General features: G+C 50.3%; 1 protein-coding gene across 3 annotated transcripts in view; it reads left to right on the forward strand.

Annotated features, from left to right (window-relative positions):
* Nucleotides 1–24,527, forward strand: part of Mylk (myosin light chain kinase) — a 246,954-nt gene that overhangs the window by 140,915 nt on the left and 81,512 nt on the right. For all 3 annotated transcript variants that reach the window (XM_050159702.1, XM_050159703.1, XM_050159700.1), the window contains exons 11-16: nt 243–395; nt 13,929–14,066; nt 15,779–15,976; nt 16,645–16,894; nt 21,805–21,876; nt 22,319–23,406. In XM_050159702.1, the coding sequence (XP_050015659.1) occupies nt 243–395; nt 13,929–14,066; nt 15,779–15,976; nt 16,645–16,894; nt 21,805–21,876; nt 22,319–23,406 (1,899 nt within the window). The remainder of the gene's footprint in view (nt 1–242; nt 396–13,928; nt 14,067–15,778; nt 15,977–16,644; nt 16,895–21,804; nt 21,877–22,318; nt 23,407–24,527) is intronic.

Below are 24,527 nucleotides of genomic sequence, written 5' to 3' on the forward strand. Positions count from 1 at the left end.
CCTGCGGAATTCTTTCCAGGTGTGTGGAATGGAGGTTATCCCAAAATGCCAGCTGTCTGTCATTGCCCTCCTGCATGCCAAATTCTTCCAGAGTGACTCTACCCAGTCTTTCCAGGTCCGGTCTTATCCTCCGTGGATTTGGGCCAGCTCCAGTGCCATGACAGTGTCCCTGCTGGGGTCAGGGCTGGGGTCCCACCACCAGGTGCTCCCTGGCCTGAGCCCTTCTGTGCTTCCCTCTGCAGGGCAGCCCATCAAGTTTGCCCACTCCGTCTGTGAGGCTGGCATGGCCGAGCTCCACATCCAGGATGCCCTGCCAGAGGACCGTGGCACCTACACCTGCCTGGCTGAGAATGCCTTGGGGCAAGTGTCCTGCAGCGCCAGGGTCACCGTCCAAGGTAGGATCCTTCAAGCATTTCCCCCTCCGGCTCTGGCTGTCTGCTTTGAAGGGAGAGTGCTTTTATAGACCATAGGATGACTGGCCCAAAGCCAAGAAGCAGATGTGTAAATGGAATTGTGGTTGCTGGCAGGCAGCTATGGAAGCAGAGAGGATGCTGGAACATCTAGGGACAAAGGAAAGTCCCGAGCATCGCCATGAAGTGGCACAGCTGATATCCCTGCTCTAGGGAGGGTGAGACGGGGTGTTCCTGAGTTCCAGGCCAACCTGAGATACATAGAAACCGAGACCCTGTCTCTAAGGAAGAAAGGGAATGGAGAAAGGAGAGAAGGAAAAATCCTGACCATGAAGGAAGGCAGATGGAAGACAGAGTCTCTGGCAAGCCACAGTAACAGGAGTCTGTCTCCCATCCCTTGACCCCACTGGGCCCTGGACACACACCAGGAAAGAGACAAGGGCTTCCCTGACTTCAGAAGTCCTTAGTCTAGAATAAGAAAACCACCTGCCCCTCAAGACTTGAGGGGGGTACTCACAGGTCATTAGCATGCAGCCACCTCACAAACCTCTTTATGTTCTGAGGTGCTGGTGATGAAGCAGGTCCTGAGACTTCAGGAAGAGCCGAAGGGTCTCCCTCGCCACTCCCTCATGCCCAGGCTTGTGTTTTCATTCATCACTAGCCTGGTGACAAGTAATCTGATTGTCACAGTCATCCATTGATCAGCCCAGCACTTAGTCTGTGGATGAATCACAGGCTTGGGACTGACCCTGGGCTGTGGGTATGCATGGTGGCTGTTTCCAGGAAGGCGGGATGCTTCTCGGGTCCATGACCCTGATTCCTGCCTTTCCTTGGCCCGTGCCCCAAGCTCCTGAGAGTCATGGGGTCCTCTGGGTGCTTAAACGGGGTAGAGTGTGCCAGCCTTCCCTACCAGGCAAGCAGAAAACCATACCTCATCTTTTTTCGTCCCCCCCAAAATTTAGGCCTCTTAGGATAGTCAGTCCCCTTGTAGTGCGAACAGCATATTCTGAAAGATTGTACAAGTTGTTATCACAGAAAAGAGCACAAAACGCGTTCTGCCTCCTCTAGCTCCTCAGCCATACCTCACAGAGGCCCCTGGGGCTCAGGGCAGAGTTGTCCCTGTCTTCTACAGAAGGGTCCAGTGGCCTCCACATCAGTGGCGCTTGGTAGTACCCCAGGATAGTAGGTGAAGCTAGCTTCTGAGCCCAGGCCCTGGGACCGAGGCCCCGGTCACCACAGAGCTGCCCTTTCTCAGAGTACACCGCCCCCGCCCAAAGGGGAAGGCTAGCCACAGAGGGGAGGGCACTGTCCTTCCCTAGGTCTAAAGGAGCTGTCGCTAACAGAGAATGTGGTAACTGTCTGCCCTGTGCAGCCATCTGCAAGGAGGGACTTGGATTTCTCTGAAAAAATGCCTCTGTGTGGAGTCATTTGTGAACCAGCCTGCCCCTTTCTTCCAGGAAGCTTTCCACACTGGGGTCAGAGATGGTGGTAGCCCATGAGATCTTCTCTGGTACACATATATAACAGCTTATCTCATGGCATGGCTGCTGCGGGTCTCGGGGGGGCGGTGGTGTGAGATTTCCAAGGAAGCCCAGAAGTTCATACCCTGGTCTCAGAGGCCCAGGTCAGCAGCTTTCACGTCTTCCCAGAGGCCGGTCCCATCTGTACTGGGCGGAAAATTGTGAATGGCATAGGGTGGGCCAGTTTACCCAGTCTTAAGTCTGAGGCGGCCTCTCCAGCTTCCTCTGGTAGTCAGCTAATCCAGCATCCGTCTTCAGTTGTTTGGGTTTCAACTGTATTAGAGACTCGGCTAAGCTAACAGTCTCTGTGGGTAGTGGGGGTCTTCAGATGAAGACAGGGGAACTCCGGGACAGTTCCCTGACTCCTGGGTGCTGGGAAGGCTGGGGAAGGCTGAGGGCGGCCCCTCTCAGTACGCTTAGAGGCTGATGGGGACCGCTGCAGCATGGCCTCACCAGGTCCTCCGGATCTGCTGTCGGCAGCCTGGTGAGTGAGTGCCCTCCCGGGTGGGGGATGTGCTGACCTTTTCAAGCCAGACTGAGGCTCAGAACCATAAATGGAAAGCAAGACTGAGACACAACCGCGCTCGGGTCCAATACAAGACTCCCCTGCACAGGGCTGGCCGAGTAAACCCGGCACAATGACATTCCTGGCACCCTGCCCCACGGTGCTTTGGAGGTTCCAGGCTGTATCACGCACCATCCCCAGCTTTGGGGTTATTCTGACTTTCTCGGCAGCTCCTCTGGCTCCAGGCTCCTGGGAGATACTCAGGGACTTGTTCAATGGTGCCTCAACTGCCGATCCATCCTTCCATGTAGCTCCCCAAGCCTGGTTCTGTCACTCTCGGTGTGGCATTGCAGAAAGTGCGGATGCAAAGCCAACTGCCTGGCCTGAATTCCATTCACCATTTCCTCATCCTGCCACCTCGATGTGAGCTCTCCAGGCATCACCTTCCTCTGTGTGACAAGGGGGGCACTGGTAGCCACAGGACTGTGAGGATTAGATGAATTGTCGTCACCAGACTGTTGAATGCCCCACACGTGCTGTTACGATGGGTGCCCAAACTTTCAACAAGAAGCGTTATCCCAGGAAGTGATTTTACCCAAGAATTAACTTGCAGCAGTAGAGTATTATCTGCCTGCTGGGTGAAGGGCAAGGTTTGCCTGGGCTACAGGGCCCGACTTAGAGCCGGCCATGGGCTCCTGTGCTGCATCTCAAGGCTCTGACCACAAGGTGGCACAATGCAGCAACACATTGCCCTCCACTTGCCATTTTTCCGGAGCTCTGTCCATGAGATTCTAGCAGATTCTATGCCGAAGGGCAGACCTGGGGACTCTTTCTCACCTCCTCATCCTTTTGTCAGGGCTTTGCAACCTTTTAGGGCACTGGCCCAGCACCCTGAGTTGTCCTGCAGCTACTCTACTTGTCCTGAAGCCTATCTAACTAGCCTAGACAGATGTCACTTTCTCCCAGAAGCCTTCCCTGCTCACCTCAGAATAAGCCCTACTTTCACCACACATCTCTTGTCCCATTTACTGACCAAAAGTCTTTGCTGAGTATTTGCATTCAACTGGTCTGGGGACACTGTAAAGCACAGGTCTACTTTTGTCCTCCGATGGCGGCGGCAGTCGAGATGTGGCTGACTTTACCTGCTGATGCATACTTTAAAGAATGCGAATAGAGGCCTGGAGCTGTTGCTCAGGTGTGGAGAGCATTTACACCATCCCTGTATTCCCACGCTGGAGCCCCAGCACCACACATAGACTGTTTTATTTACAAAAGTGAACAGAGAACGAGATTAGACAGAGGCAGATGGAGTAGTGTTCTAGGCAGGCGGCAGGCAACGCGGCAAGCACAGAGACCCTGAGGTGGGAGCAAGGCCAGCCTAGTCAAGATGGCCATTGTGGCTGGAGTCAAGGGAGCAGGTAGCAGAGTAGCTGAACACATTGGGGCAGTGAGGGGCAGGGATATATTATGCAGGGCCTCAGGTGTCAAAGCAGCAGAACACAAGGTGGGTGGGGTGAGAGGCGGGGTTATATCATGCAGGACCTCGAAGTTAAGGAACATTTGCTCTAATTGCCTTTTGTAAGTATCTGCAGCCTTCTTTGAGGGAAGCCATCGTCCTCCTGATACTGTATGTGGCTCAGGGCCTGTCCTTTGAGCTCCTGTGAGTGGATGAGCAGTGACCGAGAGGGCAGTGAAGTGGACGAGTTCTCCCCATAGGCAGGGAGGCATTCCCTCATCTTCCCCATTTGTTTAGGTTCTCAGAGCTCTGAAATTTCCAGGAGCCCTGCAAATTCGCTCTCAAGAGACCCTCAACAAACGTGCCTGTTTTCCCCCTCTCTCCAGGCTAATAGAAAGACCATCCCCACTATTAACCAGGCAATATTATCTTCCCTCCACACCAAAAATGGAGCCTAATGGATGATGAATCCAAATTCCTCCAGTGTCTTAGAAGATTCAGAAACAGCCACTAACTCCAGACATCATAACTGAGTCAGGGGCAGGGGGCCTTCCTTGGGCTAGGATATTTTCAATTTACCCCACCTACACAGAGAGAGAGAGAGAGAGAGAGAGACAGAGAGACAGAGAGAGAGACAGAGAGAGACAGAGACAGAGAGAGACAGAGACAGAGAGAGAGAGAAAAAGACAGAGAGACAGAGATACCCCGCCTATACACAGAGAGAGAGAGACAGAGACAGAGACAGAGAGAGACAGAGACAGAGAGACAGAGAGAGACAGAGAAAGACAGAGAGACAGAGATACCCCGCCTACACACACACACACACACACACACAGACAAAGAGACAGAGACAGAGAAAGACAAAGAGACAGAGGTACCCCGCCTATACACACACACACACAGAGACAGAGAGAGACAGAGAGACAGAGATACCCCGCCTATACACACACACACACACCCACACACAGAGAGAGACAGAGAGAGAGACAGAGAGACAGAGATACCCGCCTATACACACACAGAGAGAGAGAGACAGAGAGACAGAGAGAGAGAGAGACAGAGAGAGAGACAGAGAGACAGAGATACCCCGCCTACACACACACACACACACACACACACACACACAGACAGAGAGACAGAGATACCCGCCTATACACACAGAGACAGAGTGCACGTCTGTGTCAAGGCCAAATTCTTAAACAATAAGATGCATTAATAATCTGCTGATTTACCTATTTTGACACAGTTTCTCCACTAATGGTCTGTTTATTAAACTAAAGGCACACTGGGCCTGTGAGAGGAACCTAAGGACATACATTGTGGGTAAGGTAAAAAGAAAAAAAAAATCTGATGGGAAAAAAAAACCATGAGGACATAAGGTTAGAGGGTTTGTCTGATGACGAGTTTCTGGTGAGGACAACAGGCTCTCAAGGGCAGCCATGTTCTTGACCCTGGCCACCTAGGCGTGTGGCAGCTCCCAGCTTCCTCCTCTGCTTATCCCGAGCGTGTGTATGCATGTAGGACCGTATGTCATCTGTCTGCTGGCATAGATCATGGACCCTGCTCTCTGCCAGCTGAGCACACTGGCCACCATTTTCACCCTTACATTTTAAAGAGAGATTCCATGAAGAAGAGGCAGCACTGTCTTTAACTTTTTAAAAAACAAATAAACAAACAAAAAAACTATACTGAGCCAGGCAGTGGTGGTGCATGCTTTTAATCCCAGCACTTGGGAGGCAGAAGCAGGCGGATCTCTGTGAGTTCGAGGCCAGCCTGGTCTACAAAGCCAGTACAGTTACACAGAGCAACCCCTTTTCAAAAAACTGAGACCCTTAGTGTGCCCAAGCATTTGCTGACAGCCTTTGAAACCTAAGCTAAGCAGCGAGGTAAGCATCAAATCAATGCGTCGCCAGCATTGTCATTCTCTGCAGACTGAGGCCTCCACACTGCAGGGAGGCTTACGGGCCGGATGTGTCCGTCTGGTACAAAGCTCAGAAGTGGAGCCTTGCTTTACTAATGGGACAATTACAGAGGCTCATAACTGTCCACTTTTACAGCCCTTTGTAGACCATAGCCCCTACTTCCCGGCTCGCAGACCTTGGCCAAAAATACCGTCCAGAATGAGAGCCTTGTGTTCCCAGTGGCGAGCTGAGCCCCAGCTCTGACAGCACACACAGCAGTGTGGTTTCTAGGCCTCGCTGGCAAAGAACTCTGGGGGTTTGGATGCTGCCCGTTTGGAGTGTGATTATAACTTTCAGGACCTTAGGGAGGCTGAGGTTGTGGGGGTCCCCGCCTGTCATGGAGCAGCCCATCATTCCTGGTCAGAGAACTTTTTTGAGATGTCATGTGTTGTGTTCCTTTCGTTCTTCTCCTTGCACATTTCTCTTCCCACTTACTTCTTCAGTTCTGGAGAAGTCAGCAGGAGGAAAGACGGCCAAAACAGTCAGAAAAGCGGACCCGTGCCGACATTCCAAGACAGTTCTATCGGGTTAGAGACAGGCTTTTGTTAAAGGGAATTCAGATACCTCCCCAGGGGTTTTATAGTTTGCCAAATGCTCTGGGAATGGGAAGGGGCTGGGCTGCCTTCCTGCAAGGTCAGGAAACCCAGTGTCAGAATGTGGGTGAGAGGCACCAGTCCCCGATGTGGAGACCACACTGCATTTTGAGCACCAAATAAAGGAAGGGGAAAGACTGGCTGTAGATATCCCTCAGTTGGTGATTTATTAGATTTCCATAGAATAACGGGGGTGAGAGGGGATCCAGTTTGCTGTTAGAATGGCATTTTGTATTGCCATAGCTAAGGAAAGTGGCTGGTGTTCAAAGAACTAAAGAGAGCCTTTATCGCTGAACATAGCGGACAGTGAGGACTACTGAGGACTCAAGAACAATGGCAATGGGTTTTTGATCCTACTGCACGTACAGGCTTTGTGGGAGCCTAGGCAGTTTGGATGCTCACCTTACTAGACCTGGATTGAGGTGGGTGGTCCTTGGACTTCCCACAGGTCATGGAACCCTGATTGCTCTTTGGGCAGATGAGGAAGGGGGACTTGATCGGGGGAGGGGGACTTGATGGGGAGGAGGGAAATGGGAGGCACTGGCGGGGAGGAGGCAGAAATCTTTAATAAATAAATAAATAAATTTAATAATAAAAAAAGAGAGTCTTTAGTAGATCCGAGATAAAGGCCAGTGTGTTCATTTGGACGCACATTTGGATCCATAGACTCAGTGCTTCAGAGAGCAGCAGGCTGACAGCACAGGTTGTCCAGAGGCGGTGGTGGAGGTTGGGGTGGTAATGGTTTTAAGGAGAAATTCCAAATGAGTTATTTTTCCTACTAAACTTGTAGAAAGTTGGAGAAGGACTGTTGAGGGAAGAAAAGGGAAAATTTTTGCACGGTACCAGGAGACACTGCAGCCAGCACCAGCCACCTGGGTGAAGGCTGTGGAAGGCCCCAGGCCCAGGAAGAGTTGAAGGCTTTAGTGGCTCAGGTTGGAGGAGCAGCTGATACTGCTTATTGTCCTGGACCGGTGGGTATACGATGGCACCAACTGCTCCATCCTGTGGGCACTGAATATTCTCCAAGTTTTCCAAAACACTGCATTTGTTCTTGAACTGAAGCCCCTGCCATTGGTATTTTCGAGGGGAGCTTTCATGGGAAAAGTATGTTTGTGGAGACAGGGTGGCTTGTTGCGATGACTCTCAGCATCTCATGAGTACCTTTAAAGATGAAGAAACTAGTGCTTAGAGGGATTGGGTCAACTACTGTGTGTGCGTGGGGGGCACCTGTGAGCTGCTGTGTGTGCATGTGTGTATGTGTGTGTGTGTGTGCGTGGAGGGCACCTGTGAGCTGCTGTTTGTGTGTCTGTGTGTGTGTGTGTGTGGAGGGCACCTGTGAACTGCTCTTTGCTTGTGTGTGTGTGCACATGCACACGTGCGTGACCATGTATGTGTGCATGGAGGGCACCTGTGTTTGCCTACCTCAATCTGTTTACCTGTCTCAGCCTTCCACCTTTCCTTCCCATTCTTTCTCTCCTCTCCTCTCTCATTCTTTCCCTCCCCCTATTTCCTTCTCTTTCTCAAGCCCTATAACAACCTTCATCTATATATCATCATTTGCACACGTCTGTGAGCTACGTTATCAAAAGCTCATTCTTGGCCATTTTTTCCTTTCCCTTCTTCCAGTGGAACGGTGGCAGTCCATTCAGTGCTGGACACAGGGAACAGATAAACCGACCTTGTTGGCTAGCCCGAGGCTAGTGAGCTGTGGCTCAGCCTCTCTGAGCTCGTGCTCAGTGGGAGCAGGAAGCACAGCTGTGGGAAAAGCCAGAGGTCTATTTAGTCTAGCCCCACTGGAGCTGGATACAGGCATCCATCCATCCCTGGTCTCAGAGATTCCTTCCTTGGAGTCTGTGTGCTGTGGGAAGCCAATGCCTGCCTCCTAGATGAGATGCTCTCACCCCTGAGGCTGGATTCCTGTTGTGACCTCAAAGGAAGACATTCCCGGCATAGGAATCTTTGGACTAACAGGCAGCCCTGGGCATGGTATTATTTGAGTAGCCTGCCTCTGTTCTCCATAGAGAGAAAGCAAGAAGCCTGACCCAGTCAGTCACATCTCACGTCTGTTGGCCACTGCAGCCCTGGGGAGTCAGAAAGGCCACCTTCCTCTATTGTGTGGCAGTGTGCCCACTGAGAACCTTGTCAGGGGCTCTTCCAGCTTATCCCCATAGCCACTCTTAAGTCCTGGATAGGATGGTTGTCTTGTTGTTGTTGGGTTGACCCTGCTCAATCAAAACAGCCAGCAGAACTCAGAAACACAAAGTGTTGTTAGATATTGTTGTGGGGTCTTTTGAGAGAGGCTCTTGAACCCACTATGTAGCTGAGGAGGATGGATTTGAATTTCTGACTTCTGCCTCCCTGTCTGGACTGATGGGATGCATGGGTTTGCACCACCATGCCTGGTCTTAGGTGGTGCTAAGGATTGAAGTCAGCTTAATTCATGCACTCTACCAACCGAGCTACATCGCCAGCCCCACGACTGTTTTCACATGTAGTTGCCTTGAATTATCTGGAAGTCCTGCTGTGGAGTCGCGTATACAGTCCACTCTACTTGTCGATGCTGCCTTTCCATAGCTGATAATAGCTAACCACACACACACACACACACACACACACACACACACACACACACACACACACAGCGCCCCTTTTGCCTGACTTGTTTCTGCTCTGTTTTTCTCAATTGTCAAGAATCTGCTGCATGAATGAGCAGCAATGCGCTTGTCCTCTGTAGCCCTGTCACAGCTTACTGTGGTCAGCACGGGAGAACGCTGGTTCCCTTTGGAGAGGCACCTATGGTGTGTCCTGCCTTATCCTCAGGAGGCCCAGACCTCTGTCCTGGTCAACCTGCTCTGGCTCCACGACCCTGGTCATCTTGTCACCTTAACCCATCCTGCACATGCTTTAAGTATGATGGGCAGTTGTAGTTAGTTATTTTTTTAACTCTTTGGGGACCCACCACCCAGCTCCCAAATAAATACATGGAGTCTTATTCTTACTTATGAATGCCCAGCCTTAGCTTGCTTGTTTCTAGTCAGCTTTTCTAACTTGAATTAACCTGTTTCTCTTTAACTATGTTTGCCTTTGGTCTTTTTAACCTTTCTTTATTCTATGTATCTTTCTTTTAATTCTTACTCCATGGTTGGCTCTGTGACTGGGTGGCTGGCCCCTGGCCTCCTCCTCCCCTTCTCCTTATCTCACTCCTCCCCCTTCTCTCCCTCTCCTGTTTACTCTCTCTGCCTGGCAGCCCCTCCTATTTCTCTCTCCTCTCTCGCAATTGGCCATTCAGGTCTTTATTAGACCAATTGGGTGTTTATACAGGCAAAGTAACACAGCTTTACAGAGTTAAACACATGCAACATAAAGGAATGTAACATATCTTTGCATCATTCAATAAGTATTCTACAGCACAAATGTAACACATCTTAAACTAATATCCTACAACACGTAGCAGCTTGAAACTGGGGTTCTAAGGAGCTAACTCAGGCTCCTTTTCTTTGGGTTTCGGCAGAAGCCACTTACTGGGAACCCAAGGCCCCCTCTCCCCTTCAGCGTGTGTTTATAGGGGAAGGCTGATCCATTTCCTCACCCCGTGGAGAACTTGGGCTGATTGACTGCTGTCCTCTGACCTGAATTCATGGTCGTCATGTCCCATGTCACTTACCCTGCTCCTGCTGGAGGGATGCAGAACAAACAGGAACATCAACCTGCCCGTTTGAGAACAGAGTAATTCCCATCATTCAGTTATTCCTGCCACTGTCGCTGTAGGGCTAAAGGGAAGAAAAAGCATGATCAGGGACAGTGACTACTCTGGATCTAAAGCCTGAACTGCTTCCTTCATTTCTTGCCTGGGAAGATGCAGCAAAGTTCCATTAATTTACTTTGAGATCTGTCCCATGGTGTCTCCAAGCATGGCATCACAGAACTTGCTGTGGGCTACTTAAAAATAAATAAATAGATAGATAGATGGATAAATAAATAAAACGAGTCAGTAATCATGAGGGAGGCTTAGGATCCACTGTGTGGCTTTGACAGGTAGGACTTAGCCAGTTCTACCAATGCCATTGATAATGAATGTGGACAATCCTGATTTAGGATGGTTCAACTTGGGGTGTTCAACTTTATGATGGCATGACAACCACACACCTTTCACAGAATCTCTCTTCAGATTTTAAATTTTGAATCCGAGCATTTCCTGACATAGTAGTAAGCCCTGAGATGACAGGACCCCTAGAGACAGGTAAGGATGTGGGGCTTCGGGTAGAGGCAGAGATCTACTTATGATAAAGAGATGGCCCCAAGTCTCAGGTTTCTGTCATATGCTGGCTAGTTGTTGTTGTTGTTGTTTTGTTTTGTATCAAGTTGCTGCAAGCTAGAGTCATCTGAGAGGAGGGACCCTAAACTGAGAAAATGCCTCCATAAAATCGACCTGTAGACAGTTGACATTTAGAGGGCCCAGCCCACTATGGGTGGTCCTACTCCCTAGACCAGTGGTCCTGGATGGAATAAGAAAGCGGACTAAATCAGCCATAATGAACACGCCAGTGGCCTGTTTCAGTTCCTCCTCTGTGTTCCTGTCCTGATGTTCCCTAGTGATGGACTATGACCTGAAAGTTATGAGTTTTTTTTCCTGAAATCTATAAACCTTATCTTTCCCAAGTTGATGTTGATCATGGCATTTTTTATCCCAGCAATAGAAACCTAAGACATGTATTTTGTCCAGCTACAGGGAACAGACATTCAGGTCTTAGATCCTGGGAGCTTCCAATCCATCATCCCTCATGCAGGATGGAGATACAGACAGGTCCTTAGACCCCAGCAGCCAAGATCCACAGGGTACTGTGGCTTTGTTGAAGCTCCCAGGTGAGGAAACGGGCAGTGAGGAGAACTGAGAGAGGGTGGCCCGGAAGAGCAGATAACCACCGACTGGAAGGCAAGCAAGCTGGAATCTGGACGTTCCTGCCGCACCCAGAAAGAATCCCAGTCCATCTGTATGAAGCTCCATGGCTTGGGCTGAGAGGCAGAGCAGGAACAGGGAGTCCTCTGAAGAGGGAAAACATTTTGTCCTCGAGCCCTCTCAATCTGTGCAAGACAGGAAATTCCTCAACCCTCCAGAGGCAGCCAGCTTTCCTGATGGCGGCAGCCCAGGCAGGGACATGAGGTAGATTTGTGCATGTCCAACACAGGCTCCCTAAGTCCACTTCCACAGCCTCCTGCCAAGACCCCTCCAGCAGCTGCACTCCAGCAAAAGAGAATTCCTGAGATGCGGGCAGGGGATCAAGAACCCTACCTGGTGGCCAGAGGTGGGATGGAGCGTATCTGTCTTCGGTGCTCTTGTATGCCTGCTCCTTATCCTCCCTGGGACACTGGCTGGGAAGAAGCTTCATTCTGACCTTTATTCAGCCCTCTTTGCCTTATCCTTCCATGGTCCCAGAGGCTGGTCTGAGAGAGCTTTGCTTTCTGTGGCCCCAGGTAAAAATTAAGATGGTAGAAAAAACACCCTGGAAACTATCCTGAGTTCTAGAGTTTGAAACAAGGTTTGGAATGTATTTCCCTGTGGTGTTGGAGACCCAAAATACTCCTTTGAAACTTTGATTGTAAGTTAGAGACATTAGTGTGGTTCTGGTTATAAAAAGATGCCTGAGATGGATACTTTGTAATGAGCTTGTCTTAGTTCCTACTTCTAGAGGTCAGAAAGGGAGACACAGATGTTTTCACAGGTCTTCATGAATGTCTCACCCTCTGTCCTATCAGAGCTAAGAAGCAGTAGAAGTGGGGCTGTGTACAAGTGCGTGCTGAAGACAGGATCAGTGCAGGCTCCAGGCTCACTTTAGAACACGGTTCTCACCTTAACCAATCTGGTTCCATGAGACCCAACTCCTGAGAGAACTGATCCATTGTCTAAAGAGCTTTATCGATCTCTTGAGAAAGGCTTTAATCCCTTCATAGAAATGCTGTCTCCATGACCTATTGCCTTTCAGAGGACCCCTTTCCAATGCTTTCATTTTAAGAGTGAAGTTTCTTTATGACTCTCAAAGATCATGTGGAACCCTTGCCTATCTCAGGCCCTGAGTTTGATACCCAATACAGCAAACACATAAAAAATAATAATTTGATGCTGTTCACCCTGAGTTTTAACAAATTCAAACCATAGTGCCTGCCCTGCTAATCTTATGCCCTACTAGTACCAGAAAAAACAAACAAACAAAACAGCAAAAGACCACAGAGGAGAACAGACACTGGATAGTGAAGGGCTCGTCCTGCATTGGAAGCAGCCAGTGCTTTACCTCCTAGAGACTGGCTAAAGCCAGCCTGGGCATAGATGGCAAGAATAAGGAAAAGCCCTCCTGTGTATCAGAGAGCTGAGTAGTGGTGGACCAGGCCTGTACCCAGAGACCTGTCCCGGTCATTGCCCTTAGCTGGCACACTCCCTTTGACCCCCTCCCAGATTTGCTGAAGTCTTATGAAAGTACAGGAGTTGAACCTAGTGAGTTTGGAAGACATGTTTATAACCATGGGACATTTACCATGGACTAAAAAGTGAACATTTCTGTTTCTCGTAAGCATTCCTCAGTGTTCTTTTTTGATCCATCTACACACACACACACACACACACACACACACACTGTGTGTGAGAGAGATGGAGGGGGCTGTAAAAATGAATCCTAACCCTTGCACAAGTGAGGATGCCGCTCAATCACTGAGTTGCATCCCACCAGTAATATTGCTTTGTCTAGCCGAGACATGTCCATACCCTAAACTGGCCTCAAGCCCACCGTTCTCTTGCCTCTGCCTCCTGAGTGCAGGGATTAGAGGTGTGTGTCGCCATACCTAGCTTTAGTTTATTTTTCAGAAAAGGCAAGAAATGATCCGAGAAGTAGAGGTTGGTAGTAGAGTAGGTGTTTATATCTGAGATTCCAGATTTGCCTCCCAGCACTGAAAGAAGAGGTAAGAAGGGACTGGGAGGAGAAGGAGGAAGAAGAAGAAAGAGAATTGTTCTGTTTGCTGTGTACGTTGTACACACAGATCATGTCTGGCAGGATTAAGAAGAATCCGAGCATTGTTTACTGCTGGGGAAACAGTGCCAAGGGGCGAGCGGGGTTGGAAGGGAGACTTCACATAGGCCTTCTGGCATCTTTTGAATTCTGTGTCACATGAGTGAATCACTTAATTCAAAAGAGCAAAGAGAATTTAAGGGGGAAAAATCTTTATGAAGATGCCAAGTGTGAACTTCCTCCCCGAGGTTCTCCTCGGGAAGCCGAGCTTGCTTGCCCAGGACTCTGTGGGACTTCACTGTTTAGTCTCTGCTGTCAAGCAAGAGCATCGTCACGTCAAGTAGTGACATGGGGCCTGCCTTGTCCTCTGTGTTCTCCAGAGCCTCCCGACAGGCATGAGACCCGAGCTTCAGCACAACTCTGTCGTCTAGTGTGTTTGTTGAGTGTGTGAAAGAATGTTTCTCTCCCGTTTTATTTCCACCACACAGAAAAGAAGAGTGAAGGAGAGAGGGAGCACCTTCTGCCCCCGGCTCCCAGCAAGCCCGCTGCACCCATCTTCCTGCAAGGCCTCTCTGATCTCAAAGTCATGGATGGAAGCCAGGTCACCATGACAGTCCAGGTGTCAGGTCTGTCCATACCACTCTCTCCTCTGGGTGTGTGAGAGGGTGACCATGTGGCAATGGGTATTGCTCCTAGGTGCCCAGAAAATCATCGTGGAACCATCAGCAAGGGGTTCAAAGGAATGGAGCCTCTTGGCTTCTCCTGCTGTGTGGGTATTATTTATAGATTGAGGGCTATATGGTCCAGAGGAAGAAGATGGCAAAGATTAATGTGCCTAGTCCCAATGGAAAGTTTGGGGTTTTGGTTTTTTGTTTTAAATAATTCCAACTCTTTTTTAATTGGTACATGTTCATTGTAAGAAAATAATGAGTTTTATAATTATATTTATTCAAAAGAATCATATACTTTAACTGTATTTACTAGTTACCTTTCCTTTCCTCCCACCAGCCCCCTTCTATTTCCCAAATAGTCCCCCTTCTACTTTCAAGTCATATGAGGAGAAAAAACAGGGGTGCCCAGTCTTTGTGATCTTAATCGATATAGTGGTTGGAATCTTAGCCAGAGCAAGGGAAAGAAATGAAAAGGTTGCAAATAGGAAAAGAGGAAGTCAAATTATCCAATTTGTAGAAAATATAAGCCTGTACTTAAAAAAAAAAACCCTAAAGACTTTCTAGAAAGTTTTTAGATGGTGCAGAATGAGCTCGTGTGAGGTCTCGAGTCTCGGCAGTCATCTGAGTTGCTCCAGTCAAATTCTGAGGTAGAAAGCTGATAATCAGAGATCCTTCTAAAACAGGCAAAGAAATGTGGCTTGCACAGAGACAAAGCTCTCGTGCCCCTTGCTGGGGTTAGCAGGAGAGGCTCACAAAGTCCCAGCTCCACACTCAAGACAGAGTAGACCTAGTACCTTTGGATGCATCTGTGGTTCTTGGTTTCTATCAGTGCCTCTGAAAACTAGGAGGACCCATCTCTGGCTTCCTAGTTCCTCTAGACCTGCAACAGCAATAAATATGAACCGTCACAGGACCTGAGGACTTGTCCTTGAGGAGGTGATGATCCCCGGCTCCTGGAGGATGAAGGTCTTTCCATGACAGCTTCAGACAGAGTCTAGGTCTCTTTTCCACATTTGCCATGCCAATTGGATCTCACTGACATCCAATTGAAAGAGATAAGAAGCACTTGGCACCTGATCTCCAGACCTGTGCCTGTCCAGTGCGGACAAATGGCCATCTGCTCATTCTAAAGTCTCCCCAGGGGTTTCACTCCTCTGGAAGTAGAGCCTCGTGGTCAGCTTTCATACCTATGAAAACCCTCACATGGCCATTGATCTGTACCCCCAACACATTCCAGAAGCATAGGCTGGCACTCCTACCCATCACCAACCAATCCTCTGCAAGCTGGGGTCCCGAGACCACATTTCTGTGGTGGTCCTGTGTGCTGGCCCCGTGCTTACAGAGTTCTCTCTGGTGATAGTCTGCAAGGGAGCTACCGTGGCATCACCATTGCCTGCCTGTGGAGTCTCCATGTGAGCAGGGCAAGGCAGAAACACCTTCAGGGATAGGTGTTTTCTTTGTGCTTCATGCCATCCTGTGAGCAGCTTACAAAGGTTAGATTAACTCGGTTGTTTCTCTTAATAATCCTACAAGGCAGAACATGTGAGGAAACACAGGCAAAGCCTTTGGTAGCTTGTTTAGCCCAGCATTAGCATGTTCAGTGCACAGTTGCTTCCTGGCTAGGGAAGTCCCTCTCTCACAATCTTCTGTTGCTACTCTCTGCTCAGGGAACCCACCTCCAGAAGTCATATGGTTTCACAATGAGAATGAGATCCAGGAGTCAGAAGACTTCCACTTTGAACAGAAGGGTGGCCGGCACAGCCTGTGTATCCAGGAGGTGTTCCCAGAGGACACGGGCACATATACCTGTGAGGCCTGGAACAGTGCTGGAGAAGTCCGCACCCAGGCCGTACTCACCGTGCAAGGTGAACCCGAGCTCCTTTGGCGTGGGGGTGGGAGCGGGGGTTGGGGTGGCGTTCCAGATTCTTCAAAAGCCATTTAGAGGTGAGGGAAACACAGGAGACCACTCTGGTCCCATTGCAGCCAGAGGCAGAGCACTGTCTCCATCTCAAACTCTTGCAGAGTGGGGTTTCCTTCCCAGCTTCCTGAGGTCCCAGCTCTCTCTGGGCTGCTGCTAAACTGGATGGATTGCTGAGGTAATTCCGTCAAGTTTGGTGCTGATGGTTTGGGATATGAATTACACATTCGAGTCCTTTCTGTGGAGGCCTCCTTTTAAAGAAGAAAAGTGAGATACACACATGCAGTGAGCAGCAGTTCCCAGCAGTCAGACTGGATACACATCTGGAGCACCCAGCCTGGGACTCCGTACTGTCACGGTTCGCTGCCCTCACTCTGACTTACATAAATTAATTCCAGTAGTATCGTCTGATAACATAACTGAGGCAGATTTTCACAAAGTAAGTGCTGTAACTGCATACCCCATCCAAGAACCTTCTGGACCACCTAGTCTTTGGTAACACACTTCTGTTACCAAGGTCTCCTGACCCTTTGTCCTCATGGAGGATGGAGTGGATGCCAAGCCCTATGCTGAAGAGCTTCCGTCCCAATGTTTTTCCCCCTTGCTTACTTCCAGAGCCTCATGACGGCACCCAGCCCTGGTTCATCAGCAAGCCTCGTTCAGTGACAGCCTGCCTGGGCCAGAGTGTCCTCATCTCCTGTGCCATAGCTGGAGACCCCTTCCCCACTGTGCACTGGCTCCGAGATGGCAAAGCCCTCTCCAAGGATAACGGCCACTTCGAGCTGTTACAGAATGAGGACGTGTTCACCTTAGTCCTAAAGAACGTGCAGCCCTGGCATGCAGGCCAGTATGAGATCATGCTCAAGTGAGTCTACATGTCCTGCCAGCCTTCCTCACCCTCTCCTTAGACTCCTGGGCTAGGACTGGGAAGCCAGAGGAAACTGCAGCTGTTACAGGCCCAGTGTGGTTACCATGCTCTTGGTTCTTGCAGTTGAATAGGACAGGTCCTCGTGGAGAGTCCTTCCCTCTGAGCTCAGTTCCCCAGGAACTTGGTTCCCCAGGAACTTGGTTCCCCAGAAGCCTCTCACGTTACATATTGACTCGAGATATTATGTGGGGTGTGAAGACTATGAAAGATGCAGAAATGTGAAGCAGACCTGGTAGCTCACATCTTAATCTCAGCATTTGGGAGGCTGGATCAGGAGGGTCAGGGTAGACTTGAGGCCAGCCTAGGCTACATAGTTATACCCTGTCTCAAGAAAGAAGGGGGTGGGAAAGAAGGTCTGGATACAGGAGGGTAGAGGTTTAAGGGGATGTGTTAGTATTAGGTACCTTTTGCTGTGTAGCAAATCCCTCCACACTTACCAATTTAAAACAGCAAATACTTGTTCAGTTTCTGTGGACTGATGTGTTAGTTCATTTCCTGTTGCTGTAATGAAATGCCCGAAGCTTAATAACTTTATAAACAAAGGTCTCTGTAGGTCCCAGCGTGGTAGCTTTATCTGGTGATGGCCTTCCTGCTAGCAAAGTTTCATGGCATCATATGGCAAGAGGCAGAGAGCATGCATGCCTTGATCTTTCTCTGCCTCGTCTGTACAGCCACTAGTATTCAGTCACAGGGCCTGCACGTGGGATGGTTTTTCTAGGCTTAGACAGGTAATGGGTGCCTGACTACTCTGTAGCTTCCTTTCTGAACTGTATCAACTCCCCATGCTGAGCCCATGGTGTTCATCAGTATCAGCTCTCTAAGCCACATGCCAAGGCGTTTGCTGTGATGGAAGACTGTGCCTACAATATTGTGAGCATGTGCTTTCTACTTTCATCAGCTAGCTACTGCTACATAACAGACCACCCCAGATACCTAGGGCATTAAAGATATACTTTAAAAAAATAAAACCATTATTTCTTAGAAATCTTTGGGTCTGCTCAGGAGTTATGCCCATATGGGCAGAACTCTGTGGATCTGAACTAAACACAGGACCCTCTTACAATTATCTGTTGTCCTGTTACCATCAGACATGTGCCTAGAATATGTCAACTGACTTTGCCTTTTGCTTGAACTCATTATTACCCAGGGGACAAATCTGTTCTCTGTGATAGGAGCCCACACCCTTGCTCAGGAGGTCAGTACCAGGACAGAAACTGACTGGATGTGGCAGTGCTTTCTGATGAAGGAACAGTACTTTGAGATGATCCGTGTATTGACCAAGCTAAATATCCTATAAGAAATGAAGTTTTTATGTGTGTGAGAGAGATTTTGTTTGGTTGGTTTGATTTTGTGGGATACAACTTCATATTGCCCGGGTGGCATCAAACTCAATATAGGTAACCTTGAATTCCTGATTCTATTGCCTCCACCTCCTGACTTTTTGGGAGATTTTTGAAGCAAAAAGAAAAGCTAGGTCTTGGCCAGTAAAAAGGACTCAGCTGTTAAATGAGACGAGAAAGAAGGGGGGCAGGAGACTCAAAACAAAGGGCTGGAAGAAGTTTGCCAGACCCTTAGAGGGAGGGCAAAAGGCAGACTGTCTGGGACCAGCTGGGGACAGCCATAAAATGTAGCCTATCCCAGCTGGCAGGGACACAGAAAATATCTAGCCTTCTCATCTAATAATGAGGGACATGGAGGTCTCAGGTCACTGACCTGCTCATGGTCATGAGCTGAGCCTAAGTTCAAGCCCTCGTCTTTTGCTTCAATCAGATGGTCCTCCATTCTTACACTGGGGATGTCTTTCCATGCACTGGGAATTTGGGGACCTGGGAATTCACGCTGGCCTGTTCACCCATGTCTCCCTTGTCTCTTTCCTCGCAAAGTCTGGATTCCTCCTTCCTCTGGGAGGCCATTACCATGGCGCTGACTCTGTCCCCAGCAAAAAATGGAAAGTCAGTGGAAAGTTCTCTCTAGGAGTGCTTGCCAGGCCGACCAGGGGCCTTGTTCCCTCTCACTGTCTTTGTCCTGACAGAAGTCAGACCTAGCCCATGGGGGAGGGCCTTTCAAGGAGGAAGGCTGGGTGGCTGGGAGAACACCAAGTGGGTCCAATCAGTTTCTACTACTATGGAGTAGTGGATGAGACTGAGTTTCGACTTTCCCTACCCTTCACAAGCTCTGACCAAGAGGAGAGCTAGCAACAAGCCAACTCCAAGCTCCATCTGTAATGTTAGAGAACATAGATATTTTCCAGGAAATCCGTTCTTCCCCTTTGTATATAAAATCACCCTATGTGCGGGTGGTTTGGGGTGAGACCCAAGGCAAGACTTATAACTAGAGCAAGAGCTTCTTTACGGGGCTCGGGAAAGGAGAACCAAAGGTCTCCGTGTTTTGTGGCAGGTGCAGCATGCAGCCTGGCTGCTGTGTCCTGTGTGGCAAGACCAGGGCAGGGCCTCAGTCTCCGCCCAGGTTTGTAATGGATACTAAAGCTGTCTTGAGATGCTGTTCCTGCTGGTTAGGACACTGGTAGATGACCCCAGTGAAGGTCTGTCTGAGCTCTCTAGGCTCCAGGAGAACCCATGACTTGCCTTAAAGACCCAATAGAGCTTTACATTTTCAGCTTTCAAGATAATTATCCCAGTGGCCATGGTGTCTCAGTGCTCCTCGGGGTGAGGTCTGGGGGTAGGTGGAACCAGAGACCCTGGGACTTGATCTTTGTCTGTGCCCCCCTCCCCAATGGGGACAGATCATGATGATGAAGGGAGCCCTTACTGTGTCCTTCCATGGGGAGATATAGATAAGCCTGGATCCAGCTCATCAGGCGGTCCAGCTCTGATCACAGCCTCCTGGGGTGCGGCTAGGGTAAAGTGGGGCCGGCTGGTCAGTATTTGCTCCTAATTTCTATGCCTGGGTTTTGTCTTTCTGACAAGAGGAAACTCCGTGAGGAAAAGTAGGAAAGAGCTACCAAGTAAACACCCATTGGCCAGCATCAGGCACGGGATAGTGTGGAGCAGGGAAAGAACGGCCTGATGCTGCCCAGTGGTCTGGCAGAATGGGGGCCTCAGGGATCATGCCCACAGCCTGGCACTAACGAGTTGCTTGGTAAGCAGGGGGTAGCCTGGACTCTTCGGGCTGCTTGAACTGGTAGCTTCAGAGACCCTGGGCCTGGAAGAAGGGACAAACTAGGGGGGCTGTAAGGAGAGGAGAGAAGAATGGGGTAGCTGAGGTTACATGAAGGGATCTACAGAGGCACAGCCTAATATAACACAAAGGCAAAGAAGCCGCCAAGGAGGAGGCCCCAACAGGTGAGAGAGGCCCAAAGGGAGCAAGTAGATCTGCCCTAGTTTCTCAAAGGTCCCTGCCCAAGGATGCGGAGCAAATCTGCAGACCCCGAGAGCAGGACCATACTGTAGGCCGCTAGCATCTTTCCATGAGGAAGTAGAAGACAGAATGAGATGGATGTGCCACTGTGGCAGCAGGAGGCATAAGCATACATTCCCAGATTCAAGACGTAGGTTCCTACCAGGTGGACCCATACACTTTTGTGAGTATCCACTCGTATGGTTAAGGCACACATTTATACAGCCACCCCAAGAAACACACAAGGGTCCCGGAACAAACTGTTTCTGATGAACAATGTAGAACCTAAATGCAGGCCACAAGTCTAGTATGTAGGTAGATCCAGGTCCTGGTCCCTGTCCCTGTCCCTGTCCCTGAAACTTAACTCTGTGAGTTTAGCCCATTATTTAACCTTTACTCCCTCCGTTGTCCTAAAAGAACAGCGCTGCCTCTAGCCTGTTGGAGCCACAGGTGAAGTGAGTCTGGCTGTGTAAGGAAGAGGTCCCAGAGCTGGCAACTGCTTTGCCTATCGTGGGATCTCAAAGGGTCCCTCGAACCTAGCAGTGTTGTGAAGGCGGTAGGGGACTGAGTGGGACCCGAGAGTCCCAGCACTGCCTTCCACAATCCCCACAGCCTCCTGTGTTTTCCTACCCTTTCCGAACCTAGCTGGCATGTTGCTGAGAACAAGACAAAGCGTGTGGCCGTCGAGAGGGCCAGACGATCCTGGATAGAAAGTTGAGTCCTCGGAATGGTGGACTTGCTCCTTCCCTAAACAGCACTCAGAAGTGCCAGCAGAGGGCAACCTTGTAGGCCAGAGTACTCTGCTTTGAATCCGCCCTGTTAACCACTCAGCCCCTGCCTAAGAAGATGGGCCTCAGCCAGTGTGCACCCCTCGAGGCTGAAAAGGTCTATGAGTGTAGAGAATCGCAAGCCCTCCCCGCGATTTCTCACCCCCACGCGAGGAAAAGAAAGGCCACCCATGTTGGGAGACACGCTTGTTAGGTTTTTAACATGGAACAACACAGAATGTTGAGGGAGAAGGCTGGGACTGTTTTCAGGGAGAATTCAGCCATTGGGGATGTGGCTGTCACTGCTTTGAAGGAGTGGGGAATCAGATGGCGGGTATCTGAGCAGGGCCTGTGTGCATAGACCAGCGGCTTCATCGCAGCCCCCGGCAGCCTTTATTCTTGGACTGAGTGGCTAACTGGTAGTTAAGAAAGGATTCCCACTTGTACATGCTGCTGCTGCCTCAGATAGGTTTTTTTTTCCGTCTCCCTTCTCTTTAATTCAGAACTATAAAAATCAAGGTTGACCACAAGGTGAGAGCTCTACCCTAAATCTAAGTCTGGGAAGGATGCCACAGCTAAACCCTAGGCCGCCTTCATCCCCGATGGCCCATGAGCTCATGACCAGGTCTACACTTGCCTTGCCTTCCTTCCAGCCCTGGGCTGAATAGGTCCTTTACCCAGGGAGTCTCATAGTCCTTACTGTACTGTCCTTGACTTCACCAGGAACCGGGTTGGCGAGTGCAGTTGTCAGGTGTCACTGATGCTGCAGAACAGACCCGCCAGAGCCCCACCACGGTGAGTGCCCCCAGGAGCTGCTTGGTCAGGCTCCTGCACTCCCCACCCTCCTCCTGGCCTCGAAGCCTGGGATTGTTTGTGTCCTCCTACTGAGGCTACCAGAGCCAAAGGGAAAGATTGGAAGGGGATGAAGGAGGGAGGGCAGGGGAAGGCGAAGAAAGGGGTGATGTGTGTTTCTTTTTCTTTATTTTATTATTTTTTTTTTTTTGCACACACCCTTATAAGGCTACTGGAGTCATTACCGATATAATAAACCAACGAGGCAAGTGAGCGCCTCTCACCAATGTTCCCTTCTATAAACACAGCCTGGCCGGCCCCCACGTCCCCTTCCCCCTCCTCCCTACCCTCCGCCCTCAGGGATTTGCTCTCCCCTGACGTCTCTGCCTTACCCAGCCCCTTTTCCTCTCGCTACTTTCCCTTTTTCCTTCACTGGTTGCTGCAGGGGGCGGGAGCCTGCTGTCTGTGAGGGCCTCTGTGGTGGAGGAGTTGGAGCTCATGGTGATGGTGACCGTGATGGGACCCTGAGGCCCGGCTGGCCAGCAAGAGGGCAAGGTTGGCCAGAGGAGGAAGCCGGAGAAGACGTGAGGGGGCTGTTGAAGAGACGGGTGGAGACCAGGCTACACACAGAAGAGGCCATCCGCCAACAGGAGGTGGGGCAGCTGGATTTCCGTGACCTCCTGGGAAAGAAGGTGAGCACCAAGACCATATCAGAAGAAGACCTGAAGGAGATCCCAGCCGAGCAGATGGATTTCCGCGCCAACCTTCAGCGGCAAGTGAAGCCAAAGACCGTGTCCGAGGAAGAAAGGAAGGTACATAGCCCCCAGCAGGTTGACTTCCGCTCTGTCCTAGCCAAGAAGGGGACCCCTAAGACCCCCGTTCCTGAGAAGGTCCCACCCCCAAAAGCTGCCACCCCAGATTTCCGCTCAGTGCTAGGTGGCAAGAAAAAATCACCCTCAGAGAATGGGAGCAACAATGCTGAGGTCTTGAACGTCAAGGCCGGGGAAAGCCCCACGCCTGTAGGCAACACACAGCCGGTTGGGGCCCTGAAACCCATAGGCAATGCCAAGCCTGCTGAGACCCTGAAACCCATAGGCAATGCCAAGCCTGCTGAGACCCTGAAGCCTGTAGCCAATGCCAAACCCACTGAGACCCTGAAACCCGTAGCCAATGCACAGTCTGCAGGGTCCCTGAAATCCGTGGGCAATGCACAGTCTACTGAGACCCCGAAGCCCGTGGCCAATACCAAGCCTGCTGAGACCCCGAAAGCAGCTGGGAAAGAAGAGCTCAAGGAGGTTAAGAATGATGTGAACTATAAGAAAAGCCATGTTGGAGCCACAGGCAATGAGAAAAGACCTGAGAGCCAAGGCTCGGCCCCAGTCTTCAAGGAAAAGCTGCAAGACGTCCGTGTAGCCGAGGGCGAGAAGCTGCTGCTCCAGTGCCAGGTGACCTCTGACCCCCCGGCCACTGTCACCTGGACACTGAATGGAAAGACACTCAAGACCACAAAATTCATCGTCCTCTCCCAAGAAGGTAAACAGGGGTGAGGGTAGTGAAGTTGGGGTGCCTGTACCTGCCTGGGTCACTGTCAGAGGATGAAGCTGCAGTTCTCTTGGTGGTCACTTGTAGCCAGAGCCTGAGCTGGAGTAGCCATTCCTTTTCCTCTGTCACTTATGGGATGGACTCCCTGCTGAGGGCCCTTGGGTGTGTACATGACCCTTCTGTGATGAGAGTTGGCTTTCTGGTTTGTGTAGTACACGCTGTGCCTTGGTGTCTGTCTGGCAGAACCTTCTCCTGGCACCCCACCCTGGGCCTCTCTGAGCAGACCTATAGCAATGGGTTGTCTAACGTCCCCCCACCCTCATGGAAAGAGCTATGCTTGCAGACTGGGAAACGGGGGGTACCTGAAACTGAGGTCAGCTGGGGGCCCTGTGCCCATTACTGATTGAGAAGAGTTATCTGAGTTTAGGAAACAGTGGGTGGTGGCATGCTGGTATGGAACTAGGGCTTGGCATCAGCAACAGTTCAACCTTGAGAACATTGTGGGTCCGAAGGGACCCGTGGGCAAGCCAAACACTCGGCATAGCCCGATGGCCACACTCACGCGGGGCAGAGCTGCTCGCTTCCTAATTTGGATGAGACTTTTGTTTGCTGGTGTTTCACATTCTTGGTTGGGGGTGGTGCAAGTCCCGTCACCTATGGCCTTTGGGACTCTGGAGTTCTCAGATGGGCCAGTTTACACCAGAGAAAACGGGGGTGAGAGGAGATTTATCCCCAGGCTCTTGGCATGCTTTGTTCTTCTACTACATTTATTTATTTATGTATCTGTGGGGGGGGGGCTTTGGTGGATTATGAATGTGACCACACATTACCATGGTACATTAGCTCTTTCCCTCCACCATGTATATCCCCTGGAATAAAACTCAGGTAGTTAGGTTAGGTAGCAAGCACCTTTACCTGTTGCTGAGTTACCTTACCAGCCTTCAGTGTGCTTTAAGGCACCGTATCCATCCCAAGTCCTGCCAGGAACTCCTAGGTTAGACAACATCCCACAGTCCCCGGAGGTGAGTAGTGGAGGGATGGGGTCCTGCTTGAACTAGAGCTGACCCTAGTGAGTCATGAAGACGTTCCCAGGATGCAGCATGTACCTTGAG

Source organism: Alexandromys fortis, unplaced genomic scaffold (genome assembly GCF_014885135.2).
Source record: "Alexandromys fortis isolate MF-2015 unplaced genomic scaffold, M_Fortis_MF-2015_v1.1 scaffold_119, whole genome shotgun sequence".
NCBI lineage: Eukaryota > Metazoa > Chordata > Mammalia > Rodentia > Cricetidae > Alexandromys > Alexandromys fortis.